Genomic DNA, 21056 nt, shown 5'->3' on the forward strand with positions numbered 1-21056 from the left:
TCGTTGGTTAGAGTTCTTTGATTTAAACCTCAACCGTGCGCATTTAATAATTCAAAAGTGCTTCGCGGGCCACCAACAATGATGTTGCGCATGTGGCCCGCTGGCCTGGTTTTGGACCACCCTGATCTATCCCATCTCTGTTTTAGAATGTTCCACACAAAAGCAAAGACGAAATATGGACAAAGGTATGACTTTGACTTCTACAAGTTTTCATCACCTGTAAAAATACGATAATTTGTTTCAGGAGGTGGTTGATCAAGTTTCTTCCTTTCTGGATAACGAAACGTTGGCTCAAACACAAATGGCTGCTGAGACTTTTTTACGAAGATTTTCCAAAACCAAAACTGAGGAGCCTACGCAAAATGTAATTGCAATTACTAAAAGGTGAACAAAACAAATTCCGATAAAAAAATAATTGTTTTGGAAGATGTTTTCTGTCATGCAATTGGTTCATTTATTTTATAAATTATGTTTATACCAGAATGGAGTGTTAATTTTTTGTTAATTGATAAAAGTTAATCGATATAAACTGACTTGTCTACAAGTTTTTTTATTATTTTGTTGCCATTTTTTATTGATGATTATTATGTGTTTTCTGAAGGCTTGCAAAAAGCTTGGCCTGCTTTAAACAGTTTTCCTATTTGGAAAGACTGGTTCATTTGAGTATTGATTTGTCAGTGGGACATGATGAGGAAGTAAACACCAATTTATTGCAACACATGTTTCAGCAAAATCCGAAACGAGCAAACAGTTTGCTTCAAAAGGTAAAATAAAATGTGTCGTAAAACAGTTGTATATTGGGTGCAAAATATTTCTGGCACACTATAATGTTACAATGTTTAGTTAAATATTTAGCCAAGCTGTCTATGCAAATAGAACAGAAACATACTTTAAAACACTATTGTTATTTTTTTCTTACTCTTGGTGTTTTGTTAGTTGCTGGATGGCAAATTAATTAAACTGGAACTGGCTGAAACTATTCGAAACAAGGCAGAGGAAATGACAAGGCGCAAATCTCGGTCTGAATCATTTCAAGAAAACAATAAAGGATTTAATGATAAACGTCTGGATACAACTGTGAAGGAAAACCGGTTGCCTGTTAATCCTCCTCGTGTCTTGGTTGAGACTTCTGCACAAAAGACGAATTTGCCTCGAACAGAGGTTGCAAAAGGAGATTACTTTACCAAGGAGTTTTTAAGTTGTCACCAGATTCAAACAGGGACCAACAACAGGCGTCCTCCTTTACTTGATAAACCAAAGCAATACCGCAATTTCAACGACAACAAAATATCCCCACATGTAACTAGAAAGAACTCGTCACAATCTCACAGCAAACAGATGCGCCCTGTGCCACATTTTCCAAAGTCGAGCTACGACAGCCCAACTGTTAATTCTTTGCCTAGCAATTCATACGATAGAGTTGGTGCATTACTGCCAACTCCACCAACAAGTCAAAGGCTTTCATTCGAACAAAACCACTCTTCCTTGAAAAACACGTCACTGACCAGTGATTCTTTTGACCGTGTGGTTTCGAAATCTGCGGAAAGGCCAACAGTTCGTGGCTCTTCTGGTCAGCTTTGTACCAGGAACAATGATAGGGTTGGCAGCAGTGCGGGTCATTTAAAGTGCGAGGCATATGATCCCGCCAACCCCGGAGTCGGCTACAATTCCAAATGTTCAAACTCCTCTGGTTTAAACCCTAACAACAAATATGGCAAGAAAAACCCTAGTGAACTTTCCAATGGATTAAAAGTAAGCAGCAAGTTACATCACAAGGTAATAATACTACATACTACAAATTTGATGGCTATATTTTATATTTTCTGCTTTGTTCAATTTAAAGGATTTTTATTTTTTACTGTTTTTTGAATGAGGCAAAAATGTCAAAATTTGTTAAAAAAAATATAGAAGGTTAGAAGTCAAAATCTTTTTTGATATTATGCGCGATCTTTGTAATTTTTTTGAGATTTTTTATATCTGTTTACTTGACGTTTTTCTAAAATTACCAGCATCTGTTTTTTTTATTTGGTATTTTTACATCGGCTTTTCGTAAAATTTAAAAAAACAAGTGCCTGACAAAGTCAAGACATTGTAGTACTTTATACAGCAATGCGTTATTTAAATAGATGTTCCTGCTATGTCAAAATTTTGTCAAAAGAAAATTATTGTTAGGTCAAATTTTTTTATGTCCAACATTGTCCTAGTTAAAAGAAGATGTATATTTTTATTCTTTGTTAGTGTTGAACAAGTTAAAGGGACTGTAGTTGCGGTTGCGTGATCTAGTAATGCTAAGAAATCCAAAGGTAGGAGTTACCCATTTTTTTCTTAAGACGCCGTACAAAAGTATCGATTGGACCAAGGTTGGTCAAAATTTTGTTCAACTTCTTTGCACGATTGGCTCGGCAGCCAACGAAGATAACATCTTAGAACTTTTTTCCAATGCTTTATTGCAAGACTGCACTGGAGATCCGGGAAACTTTGCAGAGTTTGTGTGTTGTGCAAAGGAGGAAGTTAAATCACAGTGTGAGTTGGAGGTCGTAACCATTTTGTTTTCCAAGATTAAACAAAAATCTTCGAGGTCTCAGTATGTTGGACCATGTTTTCTTGGTTTTTTTTGAATTGTGTTTTTCCTTTACTATTTGAAATTTTGTTTGTACTTTTAAATTTAGTTTATTTATATTTACAAATATATAAGCTTATTGTTCCACCTTATACTGACGAAACTTTAAGGTCTTAGTGTGTCAGACCATTGTTTTTATCAATTCTGTTTTTCTTTTTTAGTTCAGAATGTTGTTCATGCTTAATGTTGTTAAATTTAGGTCATTTTTACGTACAAAAATGAGCAACATTGTTCACCCTTATAAAATATATTTGATAGGTTTAACTTAAAAGGCACATACACAATATTTTTTACACTCTTACATAACAGTAAAGCTCTCACATTTTAACAAGCTATTTAGTATTTATAGTTTCGGGGCCTGTGTTAGGTGAAACGTTTTCAAGTTGCATGCTTTTGAATTTTGTTTCAGTTCCTAAAGATGAGCAGTTTGTGAAGGATTGTATTTCACGCATTGGTGTTACCATTGCTTTCCGGTTAAAATCCAAAGATGTAAGTTCACTTCTATTTACCAAGCATTATAGCATTATATTGAGCTTCACCAAAAATATTAACATTCTTAGAGTATGTGTACACTGTACAGGTTAAGTTGTACAATAACGCTATCATTTACAAATCATTTCAATTGAAAAAAAACTTGGACAACAACAGTGCTAAACTTCAAGCAGAAACCTTTAATATTTGTCATAAAAACAAATGCAAAAAATGTACAGATTTGAATAGTTGTTTTAAATGGTTACTTTTCGGAAATTACAGTTAGCCGTACAGCATACAGATTAAAAAAAATTTTTGTTAACAGCCTTAATTTTTATGATTTTAAGGCCTACAATGTGATCACTTATATGCACAAGTTGAATATAAAGTTTGTGACGTCGGTGCCAGTAAATGTTGGCCGTCCCGATGCTGGTTTTGTTCTAATGAAGTTCATTGAGCATTGCATGGTGTGGAATGATTTTTTCACTGCTGCATACATGGCAAAAGGTGAATTGGTTAACAATTAGGATTGTCGGTTTGCAGTGAACTGACTTATTTTTAGTTTTCTTTATTAAATCTAACGAAAACTTAGTCGTTCATCTTTTAATATTGCATTGCAGAGTTCTTTGGAGAAAACAATTCGAATTATGTGAGTCCCATGCAAAAAGCAATGCTTAGTCGCGGTCTTCACGAAATTTCTCGGGTTTGCATTTCAAAGCAAATGTACAGATTTGCGGTGACATGCATAAAGTGCATTCCAAGTCAATACTATACAGGTGAGGGTTATTTGTTAAAGTTTTCATTAACCCAGTATTTAAAAAGAATAATAATCAATTGGTGCTAGTACTGTATATTAATACACCTTGAAAATAGTTTTTCTGTTCATTTAATTAGGCCCTAATTTCGCACTTGAAAAAACTAAAAGTAAAAAATATGATGTTGTGTTGTTTTGTTTAATTCAAAAGTGCCAAAAAAGATTGATAAGCACTGCTGTAATAAAACCTATAATAGGCAGAGAAGTAGAAGTCATAGAAAACATCCTGATGCAACTTTTGAAGACTCCAGCTCCAGAGAAAAGTGACAATTTCCAGTTGGTTGAAATGGTTTGTGACATGTTGTTGGGCAAAAACCAGCTGCCCTTAATGCGAACCACGTTCAACCAGATGCCGATCAACGAAATGTCCCTGCATCTCTACAAATGTAAGGGAATGGATTTATACACGTTAATGTTAACTGTACAGACTTTGCTTTGATTCACGACTAAAATAGTTGGTATGCCGTTTTGTGTGCTTAAAATAATTTCTAAATTTGTAATAGTTATACTAAAGTTACAACAAAAAAAAATGTCGTCTACTTATTAGCTACAACTGCTACATGTAATAAATTAATAATTTTGGTTTTATGAAAACCTGTTTTGTCTTTTTTAACAGATTTAGAATCCAAAGGAATTTACAGTTGTCCTAGAATTGCCCAAAGGCCGCATTTGGTCTTCGTTCCTTACACAATGGGTGGAGTGGAGATGACACTCACAATTTACAGGTGATATTTTTATGTGCCGTGGTGTCGTCTGCTGTGCATCAATTGTTTTTGTATTCTATTGAAACATGGTGCGTTTTGTACAGAAATAATATAATCTTTTTTATCCTGACATTACCGATAATAATCTTTCTTTTTTAGGATTTTGTTTTGAGGGACCGCAACTATATTTCATCTAAGTATTAACTCCTAATTCTCTGCTGTAGTCGTGAAAGTAGGCTGTATTTGGAGACAGTTTGAGAAATTAGAAAGACGTTTCAAGTCCTCTTGAAAATCACCTATTTTAGAGTAATTTAAAATTCCTCTCCACAGCATTTATGCAACCGAAAATGTTTACAGTTTAACGCAGCTGCATTATATTCATTCCAATGTTGTAACACCCCAGATACTTTAAGCTGTTTTTATAACAAGGAATTTTTTTGTGCAACCCCAAATATCCGTTGAAATATAAATAAAAACTAATTGTTATCATAATATTAATCATGGTCAACACTACATGAACGTTGATAAAAACAAGTTCGCTCTACCTGGGTTTATGTTGCCTTAATTGTTGTGTTTAAGACCCATCATTTTAATTATCCAGGCACTTGGTTGAGCTGTCTAACTTTTTGAGGCAACTTCGTGAAAAAATAAACGGAAGCCTCCCGCTGAGAGTTGTCCTGTGCAAGAACATTCGAAATCTCTCTCCTCTAATCCCAGATAAAAATACAAATGTAAGTAGCAATTTGACTTCACTTTTCTTAAAGGTATAATTGTGTTGAATCGATCTAAAAGTTTAAAGCAGGGCGAGTCCTGAGTCCGGCCTGACTCTACAGCCTGTATTCCGCAATTTACGTAACTAAAATAACGTGGATTTTTAGCAATCCACTTATATGGATGTCGTATAATTTATTCATCCACGACACATGGTTGGAAAATATTCCGCCATATAATATTCCACCTTTACAATTTCCAATTGGCGGCCATATCAGTTTTAAAATTTGGTACGGCGCATGTCGGACTCCGGTAGTTTTACGTGGCCTTACTCGAGTCCGACAAAACAAAAAACAAACAAACCGACTCGTCGAGTCCGACTCAGCAGCCCTGGTTTAAAGCATTGCTTTTATAGTACTATCCAGTTGATTCACTTGGTATTAACAACAACGGACTTCGTTTTTTTTAGGAAGTTTACTCACTTTCAATCGTGTGTATTAAGAAGATATTTTCCGACATGATTTCACCACCTCTGATCATCCAGAATCAAGTAGAAGTCACTGAAAAGAAGGTGTGACCGCTTCGATTCTTAAAATGTGCTTGTTTGGTCCGATAAAATTGAATGTACTTGACTAACATATTAGGGATACCGGATACCAAATCGTGATTTAACAAGCAAAGATGAATGTATTTTTTTCCAGGTTGCTAGACTGAAAATCAGCATTAGCATTAAAAAGAATAGTTATTAGTTACCTCCAGTTGTTACTTACAATGTTTTCATAAATTTACCTTTCAAGGTAAAATAGCTGATGATCGCCAATCATGCCTGAAATTCTGAAATTAATTTAGTATCAGATTGGCACTGATACCACCCTTGTCGGACGAGTACCCAGTTGGCATCGGGCATCGTCTCCGATGTTATCAGACATCCCTAATTATAATTCTTCTGACCAGAGTTTTTTCTAGTCTTACACAACTCTTTGGATTTGTTTGTGCAGAATCTAATGCTGAGTTGCTGTTTTTTTAGGAAGCAATGTTCAACATTGACGTCAGTTCTGTTCGGGAGTGGCTCTTGCTTAACACTGCCTATACGGAGTAGTGCGAAAGATGGGGTAATTTGCACTTTTACCAATATGCTGTATTGTTTTCTTGGATTAGTAGAATGGTGTCCGATTATATCGGTTCAGATTCGATTCTTTATAGCAAGTGGTTTAAAAGCTTAAGATTTTGTAGGTTTTATTAAGAGCGAAATTGATTCGCCAGAATGCGATTTACAATGGTAAATCGGAAAAGTACAACTGAACAAATCCAACGATTTGGGCCATCACCTGGATCTATGGAATTTGTCGTTGTCGCATTGGTTCAACCGTTTTCTATTTACTTTTGTCTAATCCGGGTCTGATGTGGTATTATCGACTGTAATACTACTTGATTTTATACGGGGCCTTAATGTGTTTGCTCACGGTGCAAGATTTTATGTTTTTTTTTATATAATCGTGTATTTACCGTTTTAAGTTTCCACTCACTGTTCATTACTAAGTTCCTTCACATTTCGTTCTTTCTTTCTTTCTGGCCTAAATAAACATTCGTTTTTTTGTAGATCGTTGTGTTGATTTGTAGTACTTAAAGATACGCGCGGCCTGTAGCTGCTAGAAAAGTGGTTGGGTCAATTTTTATGATATACAACTCCCCAGAAATTGTAAATAGATTGCGGCACCCCTACTTGAGAGTTTTTGTTTAGCGCTGCAGTGTAATGTCTTGAACAATCTTTATTCATTGTACAGCAATCGCCAGTGTTAAACAATTCCATTAGACACAGTTAAGTAATTTGTACAACAAATCCAAGTCCAGTCATTGCTATAAAACGTTAGAAAAATGGTCTGAAAAAATATACCACTGCGCCAAACGACAAGCTGTAAAACCAATGGCACTCTGACTCGGGTTATTTAAAACCGACTCCGCAGCCCTGGTGCCATGTAGGCAAGCTACGCTTTATATGTGTTTTAATGCAAGCGAAGCCGAATAGACAGAGTCCGGTATTCTGAGATCACAATACATACTTCTGGCCAAGTACTAAAGTTAGTTTGGTAACTAAACTACCGTTAAGATCACAACTAGGGATACTTGACATTTTGTTCCGATATCGATATTTTGGACACAACGTATGCGATACCAAATTATGTGATTATGATTGAAAAGTTTTAAGGTAATTTTTTGACGATTGCGACAAACTTGGCTTTAATGTTAAAAAGTCTAAGGTTAAAAGCGCTGCGTTGGGTCGCAAATCATGACCGAAATTCGTATACTAATTTAGTATCAGAACGGCACCGCCGCACTGGTACCACTCTGGTATCAGACGAGTACCGATAATATCGGACGTCTCTGATCACAACATACCAGTACAACAAGTCGGCATTTATTTCGCGATTGTAGTAGGAAAAACATAAATACAACGAACTTTGCAGGAACGAAATAACGAAGCGCATAACATGATAACGAAGAAAGAAAAAAAAGAACAGCGGAAAACCCTTTAACTAAACGGCAGCGCATCGCTTCAACAAACGCGCCTCATTTCCCTTAAACAGGTATCCGAGGTAGCCTAAAATCGCGCAGCCACCAATACTGTTCTCGCAGTCAACGCGGGCGTCCCTCTTAAACCTTACCTCGCGCGTTTGCGTCACTTCGAGTCCGCGATCTCGACAGTAAGCCACAACGTCCGCTTCGTTTCTTACCAGCAGCCAGGTGCGAAGTTTTGCTGCAGGGAAGGCGCCGAGCTTGGAGTTGTGCGACACGCACAGAGTCCGTATGACGTCATCGCGCACGCGCGATAGCCGCGTCGCTAAGCAACAAAGCGGCGCCACCCACCGGCCGACGCACAGCTGCTCAAGGTTCTTCATAAAGCGGACGAAATTGCGCGCATCGAGCGCTACGCACATTTCGACGGCGACTTTGAGCGGCGGAGCGGTTCTCAGCCGCCGCGGAACCGTCCAAAGTGTAGTCAACAGCGGTACTTGGCTTTCAGGGGTGAGCAGAACGCGGCAAGCGAGACAGGAAATACAGCTGTTCAGCCCTTCGTTGTCTGGGAACTGGTATTCGACGTGGTTGTAAAGTTCGAAGAGCGTGTTGAGGCAAGTTCGCGCGTGGCTTGAGTTTATGTGCGCGTCCAGGGCGAGATGCGGCGCCAACGTTTTGCGGAATGCGGCGTAGAGGAAGAAGCGCACGCACTTTTGCAGGATCTCGATGCAGGCGTGCGGCTGGAGGTCGTGAAGGCACTGGATCACGGCGTCTTGCCTGACGCTGCGTAGTCTGCGATCGAACACAAAACATTTCGCGGAGGTTTCAGGGTAAATTTAATAAAGTATTGCTATAAGTTTTTCTTTACAAAGAAAAGGCCAGTCTGCAATTACACACAAACTATTTTCGCATGGTGTGAAAAAAGTTTAATACAAACATTTAAATATATATGCTGGCATCTATCTTACCTTCTAAAATCTAAATCTTAAAAAGATAACAAACCATTTGGCGAGCTGCTAAACTAAGCAAGAAAAACATTTAAAGTTATGTAATAATCCTTAGCAAGAATAAAGAACAAGTTTCAATAATGTTTAAACAAATAAATAAACATAATATTATGTTTAAAGTCTAATATTCTAAACATGAGTTTAAAATGTGTTGTTGTGAATGAAATAAGACACAAAATACTTCCTTTTTTTTGGCAATCTTTTACAACGAAAAGTTAGAGAATACTGTTTGTACATAACATTGTAGGCTCTTGCAAGTAATGCCATTTTACATTAAAAATATTTTCGCTCATTTTAGACAAATTTATTATAAAGCGATTTGCAAATGCTTGTCTTTCTGTAAATACCACCATGTCTTTTTTAATTAATCTGTGATGAGAGTACCACTTTTCATAAGAAAATATACATTGCAAAAGTAAATAGAAACTGTTTCACCTGATTTACACACAAACCTGTCAAATATGAAATCATAGATGTTAACGAATGGAACATTTTCTCTCGTAAGCACGTTATCGAATAAATAGTCAATGGTTTGGAGAAGAATTTTTGCCGGTCTGATATCTTGCTTGTTGCAAATAACTTCCCCTGCTGCAGATCTACGGAACTCTTTAACGCAGATGTGCTTATCTAAAAAATACATTGTAGCAGCAAAACTGAAGCATTTCATTAGACTGCATTTTAGTTGAACACTGTGAGGTGAAAATTTGTATCGTACCGCCAGACATAGATATAATTAATAAACTACTGTTAATAATGAACATTTGAAGTAAAATTTAGTGTTATAATAGTTAGATAAAATTGAAGCACAAACTATAAATTAAAATAAAAAGGAAACAACCAAAAAAAATATTAACAAGATAATATTAAACATTACAACCTTATTTTTTAATTTAGGTAATCACCTAAAAATTCAAATCCGTTGTGATTCCATTTAAGCAACTTCTTGTTTTAAATGTTTTTGAATTACCAACTTACCATTGATAATTTCCAAGCTATGTAGAAGTTTATGTTTTTCTCTAAATGCATATTCTTTTGCAGGACACATTTTCATGCAACTTCCAACAACTGAATCAGCATCAGGAGAAAGTTTTACTGGTTTTATATCCATGCTCAGCCAAAAAGTAAAATACAAATGCTAAACTAAAAGCTAGACAATGCAATTTAAAATTTATTTTACTTATGGTTACTTTACATATTTAAGGGCACGGGTCTAGAATCCTACCACAAATTCAAATCATTGTTAAATCAATGCACATTATTTGGTTCGAGTGGGTCATGTATTATTCAATTTATTATCCCAGTCTGCAATTTCAATTTTGACGACTAGTTTCGTTACTGTAACTGAAAAAAGTGGTAGGATTTTACAACCAGCGCAAGATTTTGGCTAAACTGAAACTCGTTTTCTACAACATATACTTAAGTTAACTTTGCATTTCCATCAGCACTTAGGAAACGACGAGCATAGAATTGAACTTATTTATAACTTAACTTTGAGAATTCAGATGATTGATTTGATTGAAAACATTTCAGCAACACTACAACAGGGAATTTCCCTAAAGCATGTTAAACTTAAAATAGCAAGGGAACTCGATATTTGGTTCGTTGAATTCCTAAACAGGGGGCACTTTGTGGACTAGTAATTCTGCGTCCCTGAGAAATGTTTAGCTTAGGGTTGCTCCAAGGTTAGTATACTTGCTTTTCCCCAATTTTGTATTTTATTATGTAGGTAACTTGTGTAGCCTGCAGGCCTACCACATTTTTATCCAGGGAGTCGAACCGTTTGGTTTTTCCGATTCAGTTACGGTTAAGGTTCAAGGATTTTTTTGGAACCTGGTTCAGTTCCGGTTTCGGAATACCATACAAGTTTCGTTAAATCTAAATATTAGGGTGGTAAGTTATTTAATCTAAGTTACGTGACGTATTATAAAAACAGCAACTCATTATTGAAATATCTTAAAAGCAAAAAAAAAATCAACGTTGTTTTAATCAATATTCAATTTTTTTCACAAAATTGTGAACATGGCATAACTTGACTCTGTAAAATATAAGTTGTGACGCCATGCTGGAGTGAACCGCATTTGTTTACAGGTTCGGGCTCGGTGCAAGGTTCAAGTTCTTTCAAATTATTCGGTTCAGGTCCTTAAAATCTTACAAAAAACGGTTCAGGTTTGGAAAAAATTGACCCAAAACCGGTTCATAAAGTTCCTGTTTAGTTCCGGTTCGACTCCCTGTTTTTATCGCCAAAACAAAGCCATTTTAACCCAAAAAAGAGGACAAAAAGTATGTAAAGGAAAACTTACCTATTTTTAGATCATAATACACATATTTACACAACATCGAGACAAATATATTTGTTACATTCACAACTAAAAGCTATATAACCAAATTAATAATAAATTTATCGCTAACAAAAAATAGTAGTATTGAACTTTTACGCTCTTTCTAAAACCATAGAACTTTCTAAATTGATACTTCACTGACCTAAACAAAACAAGACAACATATTCTTAAGCATTTTCAGAATGGTTAATTTTTTAAATATTGATTTAACCCTGTGATTCTTAACCTTCTTTTGCCTTACGGCTCAGTTTTTTAGGTTGATCTGCACACTATGCTTCCATTCATGTATTCGTTTGCCTGCTATTAAATAAAATCTACACAAACCAAAACCATATTTAATAAGTTCGAATTTTTTTTTCGAAACATTTGGAAATCGAAAAGGTAAGGCGACAAAACGTAACGCGAGCGCAATAAAACAAAGTGAAATAAAAAAAAAAAACAATGCAAAAAATATGCGTCGCCATACTTGTTTCACAAGTTTGATACAAACTGAAACAACAAATCAATGATGCTTAAGTGCGTCAAAAAGTAAATCATATAAGAGTTCGATTTTGCACCAAAAAAATGTCTATACGGCGGCGCGACACAATTCGATAAAAGTGGCGTGAAACATTTCAATAAAGTATGCTGATGTGGTTTAACAATCGCACGTAATCCAAATATGGTGAACCTATCATATCTCTAATAGGATGCGATGTAGTAGGTGGCAGCGTCTTTTTGCGTCAGTTCTTCTGTTTATAACACAGAACTAAATCCACTGTACACAATAGTGGTTGCCAAACTGGATGCCTTATATAATTCTAAACGTTCCAAAAGATATTTCAGGTTCGTTAGAATTCTAATTTTGCTCTATTTATTTCTTGATGCAGAAGTTTGTTCACAACTGGGTTCAATAATTTAGGAAGTAACTTTATACTTTTTTGCATTGTTAATATATGTTCATCGTTTTAATTTTAACGAGTGTGACATTGTAGTACCCATTATGCAAAAATGCTAGCAAGGGTGCCGCAACCTTTTCCTTTGTGTATCGAATCCATAAAGGTGAGCAACCACAGGTTTACCGGATAGTACCCTGTGGCGACACCTAGCGCCTCGACTTGAACGATGCACCGTGTGTTGTCTTGGAAACACAAACGAACACACACGCACTCAATCGGAGAGTACTATATACAGTTCACGCTTTTATCTGCCTTCGCCTGATTTTAAAATTACAGCTGTGCCTCGCATGTCGTAGGACCTTAGGCCGGCCGCCAACGATTGAAATCCGGCGTTGTAGTCGATGGCGACCCCGTTGTAGAACTTGTCGCCAGCTGAGTCGCTGTACCTGTGAACAAACACGAAACTCGTTAGGATTTTAGGGCTTTTTAAGACCTTATTTGGATATGGAGATATATGGGATCTTTTTCGGTACCGGTAATTTGAGTTTTCCTGCCGCAAGCAGTTGGCGGAAAAACGGAGGTCACAATAAGTGTGTGACAAACGCAGGGCTTGAGGCTAGTGATTATTCCAAAGTGTATGTTATTCATTCTGAGCTAGCTGTGAAGTCGTACTAAATTCAAGCGATCAGTAAACATTCTGAGGTTCAGGTGCAGAAAAAATAGAATTAGCCTATACCTCCTAGATTAACTAGCTGACTATTCAATTGAAATAACGAGAGAACAGGTTTTAGAAAAAGTAAAACGCCATAGAAATCGCAAGATTTGTAATTTCTACTTTTAAGCCGGACATGTGACAGAAATTATTAGATAAGATAGTTATATCCTTTTACATAAGGATACAGTATAATGCACATTCAAGTAGCCTGCTCAATTTATGTATTTAAACTAAAAAAAGAAATATTGCACCTATAAATGTCAGTGCGAGATGCAATTGCTTTTAAACGTTCACATATTTGGTGCGTCACAGTTTTTAAAACTTGCTCTTACCGTCCGAACTTGCCAGGCCCTGCTACGAGCGCCCCGTACAATGTGTGGGCGTTGCGAGCCTTTGGAGTGAAGAGAACGCTTCTGGTGCAAGGCTCAGGGGGTGAAGGACACGAGCTGTAAACAAAAGGTTGCATCCGTTATCACAGTGATACAAAAGGGGCAAACCAGTAAAGGACCACATGAGTAATATAAGGCTATTAGCCTAATACTCACTGTGGGAAATGTAACAAACAAGTGCTGGGTGGAATGAGCCTATTGCTGTTCACAGGGGCGAAAATGAATTTGGTAATGACTACAGGGGTTAAAATGAATGAAGTACTGACAACAGGGGTACAAATAAGACAACCAATGACTAGAGAGGTAGAAATAAGACAAATACTAAATACAGAGGTTGAAATAAGACGAACACTGAGTGCAGTGGTAGAAATGAGCCAAAGTAAGCTAAAAGACTTTATTAGCGCAAAAAAGTATGATAAAAGGGAGCCTATGATTACGCAAATAAGTGTTTTTAGGGCCGCTAACTATTAGCTACGGAATAACAAGCGACCGACCAGAATTTGAGTTAAGACCTGAATTGTGCTACAGATATACCCAGAAAAATTCCTATATAATTTTTTTTTCTGTGCTAAAACACCTTTGTTTGATCTAGGCTCCTATGATAGTATTCTAAACTAAAAATCGTGCTGAGACCACAAGACAATTTGTTTTTCATTTTACCAGTTAAAGTTGTTTATTTAAAAACTGGTATATTGAGCTTAATAAGAAAAGCAAATGTCAAAATCAACTAAGCATGATAATAGTGCAATGTCACGAATAGCGGACTAAAGCAATCCTGCAGCACATTTTTTGGTTTACAAAGTCAGGTTTGGCGCACTTAAATCTACAGGTAACAAACGTTAAATCTGCAAGTAACAACTATTTCGTGGCGATTAGCTCGTTTGCAAGATTTCTATACTCTGAAAATAAGTGGCTGGAGCTAGAATCGGCAAATCCGCCTGCAGCATTGCGACGTGCAAGCACGAAATACGGCCTTGTATGATCCACGATAAGGACCTTAATGTTTTCGCTTGCACCTTTCAGTGGGATTTTAATTTTCCGAGTAAAGCCCTTATCTTAAAGGGATCTGTTCCCAGCCTGCGCCTGCGTATATATTTGCGTATGCATTGTGTGCAATCGACACAAACAAAGTCCCAACCGAAAGGTCAAATAAGATAATAACGTCAGCAATGTTAAACAGAACACTTTTAGAAACCAGCAAATTCCTTTAGTGTTGTTCGATTTCGTACCGCTTATAAACTTAAGTTCTTGCTAATATGGGCTACCTCATTTACTGGCGATAAAAACAGTAGAGTGATTTCAGAACGGACAATTGTGATGTAATAATGCTCAGCAAGGATATCATGGAATTCTGTGACTTATACTTAAACAAAAACTGATTTGAAAAAAGTATAAAACATAAGGTTATTAGCAGAAAAGCCCGAATGACTTTATAACTGCAAACCAGTTTAATTACAACGTTTACTTGCAAATTTTCAAAATTTAATTTCAATTTTATTTTACATTATTTTTTGCTGTTCTACGCTTAACCACAAGGTCGAGGTCTAGCAAATTAGCTCGGACACTAGCAGGCGCTAGAATGGCCATTGTTATGAATAACGCATTTCATAGTATTTTGTGCATCAGGGCTTCCTTAACTGGGTGTCGCTAACGAGTTTTAGAGGTTGCGATTTTTTTAAATAAATAAAAAGATTGAGAAGCTCTGATGTAAATCAAGAGCTGTATGGTCCAATTCCATAAAGCCGTTATCCATATAACTCACCTTCCCCTGTGGTAAGGTTTGGTGGGGGCATGGGGCCCAACCCCGACCACGAAACCGGTCCCCGATTCGCCGAGCAAGATGTTCATTTGACCTCGCGCGAAAGTGACGTAACTCTCCTCGAAATCGATCTTCCAAGCTTGCATTGCAAGGAAGGCGGCGTTTGCTGCAAAACAAGTTGCGATTTTTAGTGTATTTGAGATTGAAATTTCTGTCGCGAGCTGTGAGTTTCATTGGCGTGGATTGATCAGAGTTGCAAATAAGCGTTTTTAAAATGACTTAAGTCCAAGTCAAGTTTTTTCGTATAAATAACAAGTCAAGTCCCAGTCAAGTTATTTTTAAAGCAAGTCAAGACCCCCACGTTGAACTATTAAAATTGGTTAAATTGCTCTATTATGAGGACTAACTAAACTTAAAACAAAAACAAAACCTATTGCAAGCAAATTGTTTGTTTTTTTTGTCAACAAAATTATATAAATGACCCACACATTATGAAGAAATGCTTAATGAAAACACTTTATTTTCAAAACTACATTTCAATTTGTTCAAAAGACTGAAGTCAAGTCGAGTTGTTTGTCCAAAAGACATGAGTCTGTTCAAGTCATTTTACCCAGAATGCTGAAGTCAATTTAAAAATAGTCACTTAATGCACGCAAGTCATGTTATTGACTTAAGTCATTAAAACACTGGAATTGATAGTACAACGTGATCAAGCTATACTTGGTTTAGCGCTCTAATCAGTGGGTTGGGTTAATAGACAAAGTAAACAAATGCGAAAAGGGAATTAGGTACACAATGTACAAATTCAGTTTTTCGATAGCTGTGTTTCTCGCTAGAAAGAAGTAATGTTGGCCATTTAAAACAGTTGGGTCTCATGTATGCTACTAAATTGCAGCTTGTTTACACATGGCCTACTAAAAAATAGAAGGCACAAACATATAAATCAAGGAATCTCTTTAGACTTAAGAATTCATTTTTACGCGTCAACTTTTTAGGGCATTTTATACGTAAAATTAGGACAATGTTTTACCTAATTAGATGAACGTATTACTTGAAAATAGAAGATGTGTGTTACATATAAATAGTGCTTATACCTGCGTGCATGTTAGGTCCCCGGACATCCAGCCAAACCATTCCGTTGCGAATCTTGTACACAGTGTTCTGCAGGCGTTTCATGTAAGCAGAAACGCTTTTCTTGTAGATCGACTTTCCCGTTAGCTGGGCTAGCAGTACCTTAAAGAGAGAAATTTTATTTTAGGAAAATACTTTATCTTAGGAAAATACAAAACACACCAAATATGAATAAAATTAACGTTTGTTGCGACAATAGTACGTCAGCTGATTCACATACATTTTAGTTACGTAGTTTGGTTTAATATGCGAGAGACAGGTTTCATATACAAGAGACAGTTCAACAACTTCTGTTTTCGTTTCATTTTTAAGTCTTAACACATGACAAAAGTGTTTGAATTTGAATCGTCCTTGTAAAGTGGTCAAAAAACTGTGTCATAAAGAAGGCGGCTAAACTATAGCAATGCAATTTTATCTTTTATTTCTATTGTAAAACTGTACCAACTCTTGGACAAAATCCACCAACAAACTTACCATAACACCCTTGGTTTTGTCGTCCCAGAAGAATGTATCCCCTTCGTTTAGTGCGATGCTATTGTAGAGGCGTTCTGCAAGAATGAGGTACGTCTTCTTTCCAGTTGCTTTGTAAAGCCAGACCAATGCCCAAGCCTGTAAAGACACACATCATTTGGAAATATTTTACTCTTGTAAAAATTACATGTAGGCTAATTGAGCAATGTGTGCTGTTAGTTAGGCGATCAGTAGACTTGACTTTATAAAGTGACAAATTTCACCACCACAATTTTTCCAATCTGTTTTCGGATAGAACTTTTTTTATTCGTTAAAGAGTTTTTTATTGGTTAAAATTTGGTAACCTTCCCAAGCGACGGAATAATTTGCAATTTGGTTGATATTACTTTCTACATTTCTTCATATAACAATAAGGCAATTTAAATTCAGCAATCGAAAGTGGGAAAATGGCATATAATAGCATTAAACTTTTATAAATAATTTTCAAACATTTTGTGTTTTATGCTAGCAAAGATTAAAAGCATTACTCCAAACAGTTTCGCGTGCAATGTATAATTTCGATCTCTGTAGAACACTGAGACATGAAGTCTCTTTATCACAAAGCTTTCAGTCTAACCACACCTTGTTTCTACAAATGTCTGGTATTCGATTTATTTCAGTCAGCAAACGTGCCTGGCGTCAATCTATTTTGCCAAGTTACGATTAAAGGCTGTGGCCGTTTAATGCCATGTTTTCGCCAATGTTTCGAAAATCACAAGTGCGGCAAGAGGAGATTACTGCCTTTGCAAAAGAGGAGGCCAATTAAGCGCCGACCAAAGGGAAAACGGTAAATGGCAATGCTTTATTTGTCGAGCGGTTCTTCGAACGTTTGCAGTAATCATTTTATTTCGAATTTTCGAAAGCTGGGCGATGACGCAGCAATAACGATATACATTTTTTGCTTAAAATTTAATGTTGAGCTAAAAGCGGCAAAGCGCTGGTAAGAGTGATACGAATTACTACTTAGGCATACGAATTATCACTAAACTGTAAACGACAATTGAAATTTTTACCCATAAGGGGCGTTCGATTTTATCAAATCGGACTTGAGAACCCGATACAAAGTTGTGGAACCGGTACTTGACCACTAATATCGTTTATTATTGGTGCCAATTTAAAACTAAATCAATAATGGTGCATCATTCGAAATCAAAGCATTGTTCTTGAAAGTTCGATTTTTTTATAGTAACCTAACAATTTAAAATTATAAAATGTATATTGAGTGGTGGTTTCCTAACTGGTTAACATAACTATTTTTATGCTTTACGTTCAATAATATTGTTTGACAACCCTAATGACTTTTTTTCCTAAGTACATTTAAACCTTAACAACCATTTTCTTTTTTGTGTGTTTAACTTAATCTTAAATTATATCTTAAAAAATGTAGCCAAATTGCAAATCACATAGCTTTAGAATCATTTTCATCTTCAGTCGGACACTCATATTTCTTGTTTTTCACAAAATTTTCTGGGAGAAAACACAAAAACAACGTAATCACGTACGAGTTCGTCGTTGGGTCCATTGTACGAGTAGTACTTTGTAGCATTCATTGGGATCACGGAGCTGAATCCGCCTCTGAAATCCTTCCCGAAGTTGAACAACTCCTCTGCGTGTTTGAGGCATTTCGAGGCGAACGAAGGATCTAAATTGTTGAGAGTGAAGAATAAGCATAAACACCCTATGTGAAAATAACACCGGAAGTCATCGCAGACCAACCGAATCTGTCGATCAATAATACAAGCAATGGAGGCTAAAAAGGGTCTCGGTGTGTCCGGAGGCCATGAGTTTGAATCTCACCGCAGGCTAGTTGTTGTTCTCATTGATTCGGTTGGCTTGCGATGGCATCCGGTGTACTATGATACATCGTTGGTCAAAAAGCGATTTAAAAGAAGGGCAACATTGCGGTTCTTGAACACGAATGTGTGTGTATCTTTTATTATTTTTCATAATTTTCATTAATACAACCATTGGCCGATTTGATGATTAACAACGTGGCCCCGGTTAACCACATGTGATTCACAGGAATTAGATCAGTTGCCCACGCGTATTTCATGAAACATATTTGGAATAATACAGATCTCATTATTATATTATCATTACAAGACTTTTTGCTGAGTAAATTCGACATTAAATTCCAACTTTGCAGTTACGAGGTTGACCAAAAACGAACTGCCCTTTTTTTAAATGTAGTGGTTCACAGAAAATAAACTTTACCACACAAATGTTTTTCACTGGACAAAAATAGTGTTAAAATCGAACAAAGGGGATTTCAAAAACTAAAATATTTAGAAGTAATCGTTTAGCGGTTGTATTTCAAAAGTTGTAAATCACGAGTTAAAATCGATTAATACGTTTCTTTCTAAATTGTGTTATGTAATGGTTAGACACCAAACATAACAGCACGAACATGAACTTAAAAAGGCAAGTTACACCAAACGCGATCAGCGATAAGCGAAACCGCCAGGTGTTTTACTTCAACTGTATAAGTTACCAAAGGCTTGGCGGTGTTTGGTGAAGAAGCAAACACAGATAAGACGCGTTCTAAGAAAGTGGTCGCGCCGCATGCCTGCGCTTATTAAAGAATAAACACTACACGTCTATTCTGGTAAGCTCGGAATAAGGGATTATATGGTTAACATCTGCGGATAGTCAATTGAGAAACTCAGCCTTACCACAAATATGTGGTTACTAGGCTAGCTAAAACAGTTTTCAATGTAGGCTCAAAATTGAGGATTTATACTCTTATTAGTGTTTGCATTTCAAAACAATTCATAAGGGTAAAGACACGTATAGTTTCGCAAACTAAATTTAGAGAAAATGTTTTAAAACTATAAATAATTATTCATAAAGGCACTTTACTTTTAAAAAGCTGGCATAAGTTTACACTTGCAAACACATACGTATCATATTGTGTTGTACTAGTGCTGGTCATAAAAAGAGAGAAGTATAAAATTACGAGATTACAATAAGAAACTTGTCAGCATTCATATAATCTTGTTAACCTCAATTTTGTTCAAGTTTTATGCACTATTAGTACTTTTTTTTAAATAAATTAAAAGAAACATCCTGAGTTTGATTACAATTCCTAGTAAAAAACAGTTCCTGACAATGCGCCCAAAACTGAATAGGTTTCTAAAAGTTCTTTTCCGAAGAAGTGATAACAACATTCAACCACCGGGTTGCTAAACATCAACGTACCACTCTCTTTGAACAGAATGCTAGCGGCTGCGAGTGACGCGGACACCTCCCCGGCTACGTCGCTTCCTGGATGTTTTGCGTCCACTTTGTAAACCTTTCTCATCGAGGGGTCCGAGTCCTCCGCTCGACTCCAGTCCTGAACCGGTGTGACGTAGTTGCCAACCTGCGGAGAATTAGCTGGGTTTAAGATCCTTAGCATACCACAATATTTAGTAAAAGCATAGCGAAAATTTTCTAATAACTAACATTTAGGATTTGAAAAGAAACGTTAAGGATAAAAAAGATCCATAACAACTTTATTTACAAAAAAGCACATAAGGTTAGTGATCGTAGCAAATCGGAATGGCTACAAAAACCATAAACAGTCCGGTTAAATGTGTTAATGATTTACATTTAACGATTTTCCACTAAAAGAAAGACAAGCGTTAAATTAATGGTAAGATTAAACGGCACTATTAATGATAGCCTTATTCGATATTAGGATGCTTAGGATGGTATAAGTGTCGATCCGATAGCAATTTAATATAGTAATTACAGCTATGATAAGCAAACCAATGCAGATATTTTTAGCTTGATACGTCAATTTAATTAATAAAAGTTGAACAACCTGAGGTAACTAAACTTTTGAACACTTACGCCTATTTTGGCGTCATGATTTATAAAACTTACCTATGGACGTTTCATTTCGTCGTTTAAACAAACTAATGACGTCATTTGGTATCGTTTCGAATCACGATACTTATTGTCTAAAATATCGCTATCGGTATAAAAAAAACGAATAAGTTCATGTTTAGATTAATCGTTTTGTTTGCAGTAGAGGCGGCGAAAACCCAACGTGCTATATATGTAAACAATCTTTTGAGTTTCATCCCATATCCTAAATCTAAAGTGTTTTGCACAAATGCGTGAACAATATCGTTTAAGGCGATGTAAAATCGGGGTGTTGCTTGTAGACTCTCAAAGGATTAACCAAAATGATGGAAAATAAATTGACATCCAACTTTACCCTTTACATGTATTTGTTATGTTTCCACGCCCTCTTGTTCGAATGAAAGGTGTGCTGTCGCCCAAACATGTTTCCTAAAGGTCTCAAATGTCGTCACACAACTCGACCTTATTTCTTTGTATCAAAAGCTAAATTTAGGTCTGAGTATATAGTTGTTAGTTAGGTATCCCTGACCCTGTCGTTTACATTCAAACTGTCCCAAACACAAGTTTTCATTCCTGCACAATCTAACAGTGGGAAGAAAGCAAATTAAAGACATCTATTACGACCTTCCAGTAGGCCTACTATGG

The 21056-nt window shown here is 36.3% G+C and overlaps 2 protein-coding genes and 1 long non-coding RNA gene across 3 annotated transcripts in view; 1 reads left to right on the plus strand and 2 right to left on the minus strand.

Moving 5' to 3' along the window:
* The first annotated feature begins 290 nt into the window (after positions 1-290).
* On the plus strand, positions 291-992 carry LOC146164958 (uncharacterized). The gene is made up of 3 exons (XR_014494503.1): positions 291-384; positions 602-764; positions 937-992. It is a non-coding gene; the product is annotated as an uncharacterized LOC146164958 (long non-coding RNA).
* Positions 993-7842: 6850 nt separating this feature from the next.
* On the minus strand, positions 7843-9984 carry LOC146164959 (germinal-center associated nuclear protein-like). The gene is made up of 3 exons (XM_083382607.1): positions 9817-9984; positions 9294-9468; positions 7843-8626 (listed from the first exon to the last, which is right to left on the minus strand). The coding sequence occupies exons 1-3, from the start codon at positions 9947-9949 to the stop codon at positions 7855-7857; spliced, it is 1080 nt and encodes a 359-aa protein (XP_083238733.1). The 5' UTR covers positions 9950-9984; the 3' UTR covers positions 7843-7854.
* Positions 9985-11729: 1745 nt separating this feature from the next.
* LOC146164960 (uncharacterized) overlaps positions 11730-21056 on the minus strand; it is a gene marked incomplete at its 5' end in the record, with an annotated part of 28184 nt that continues 18857 nt past the window's right edge. The window contains 7 exons of the mRNA XM_083380890.1: positions 11730-12504; positions 13106-13219; positions 14925-15087; positions 16016-16154; positions 16527-16661; positions 18065-18204; positions 19761-19923. Of these exons, the coding sequence (XP_083237016.1) occupies positions 12363-12504; positions 13106-13219; positions 14925-15087; positions 16016-16154; positions 16527-16661; positions 18065-18204; positions 19761-19923 (996 nt within the window). The remainder of the gene's footprint in view (positions 12505-13105; positions 13220-14924; positions 15088-16015; positions 16155-16526; positions 16662-18064; positions 18205-19760; positions 19924-21056) is intronic.

Source organism: Ascidiella aspersa, chromosome 2, assembly GCF_963924565.1.
Source record: "Ascidiella aspersa chromosome 2, kaAscAspe10.2, whole genome shotgun sequence".
Classification (NCBI taxonomy): domain Eukaryota; kingdom Metazoa; phylum Chordata; class Ascidiacea; order Phlebobranchia; family Ascidiidae; genus Ascidiella; species Ascidiella aspersa.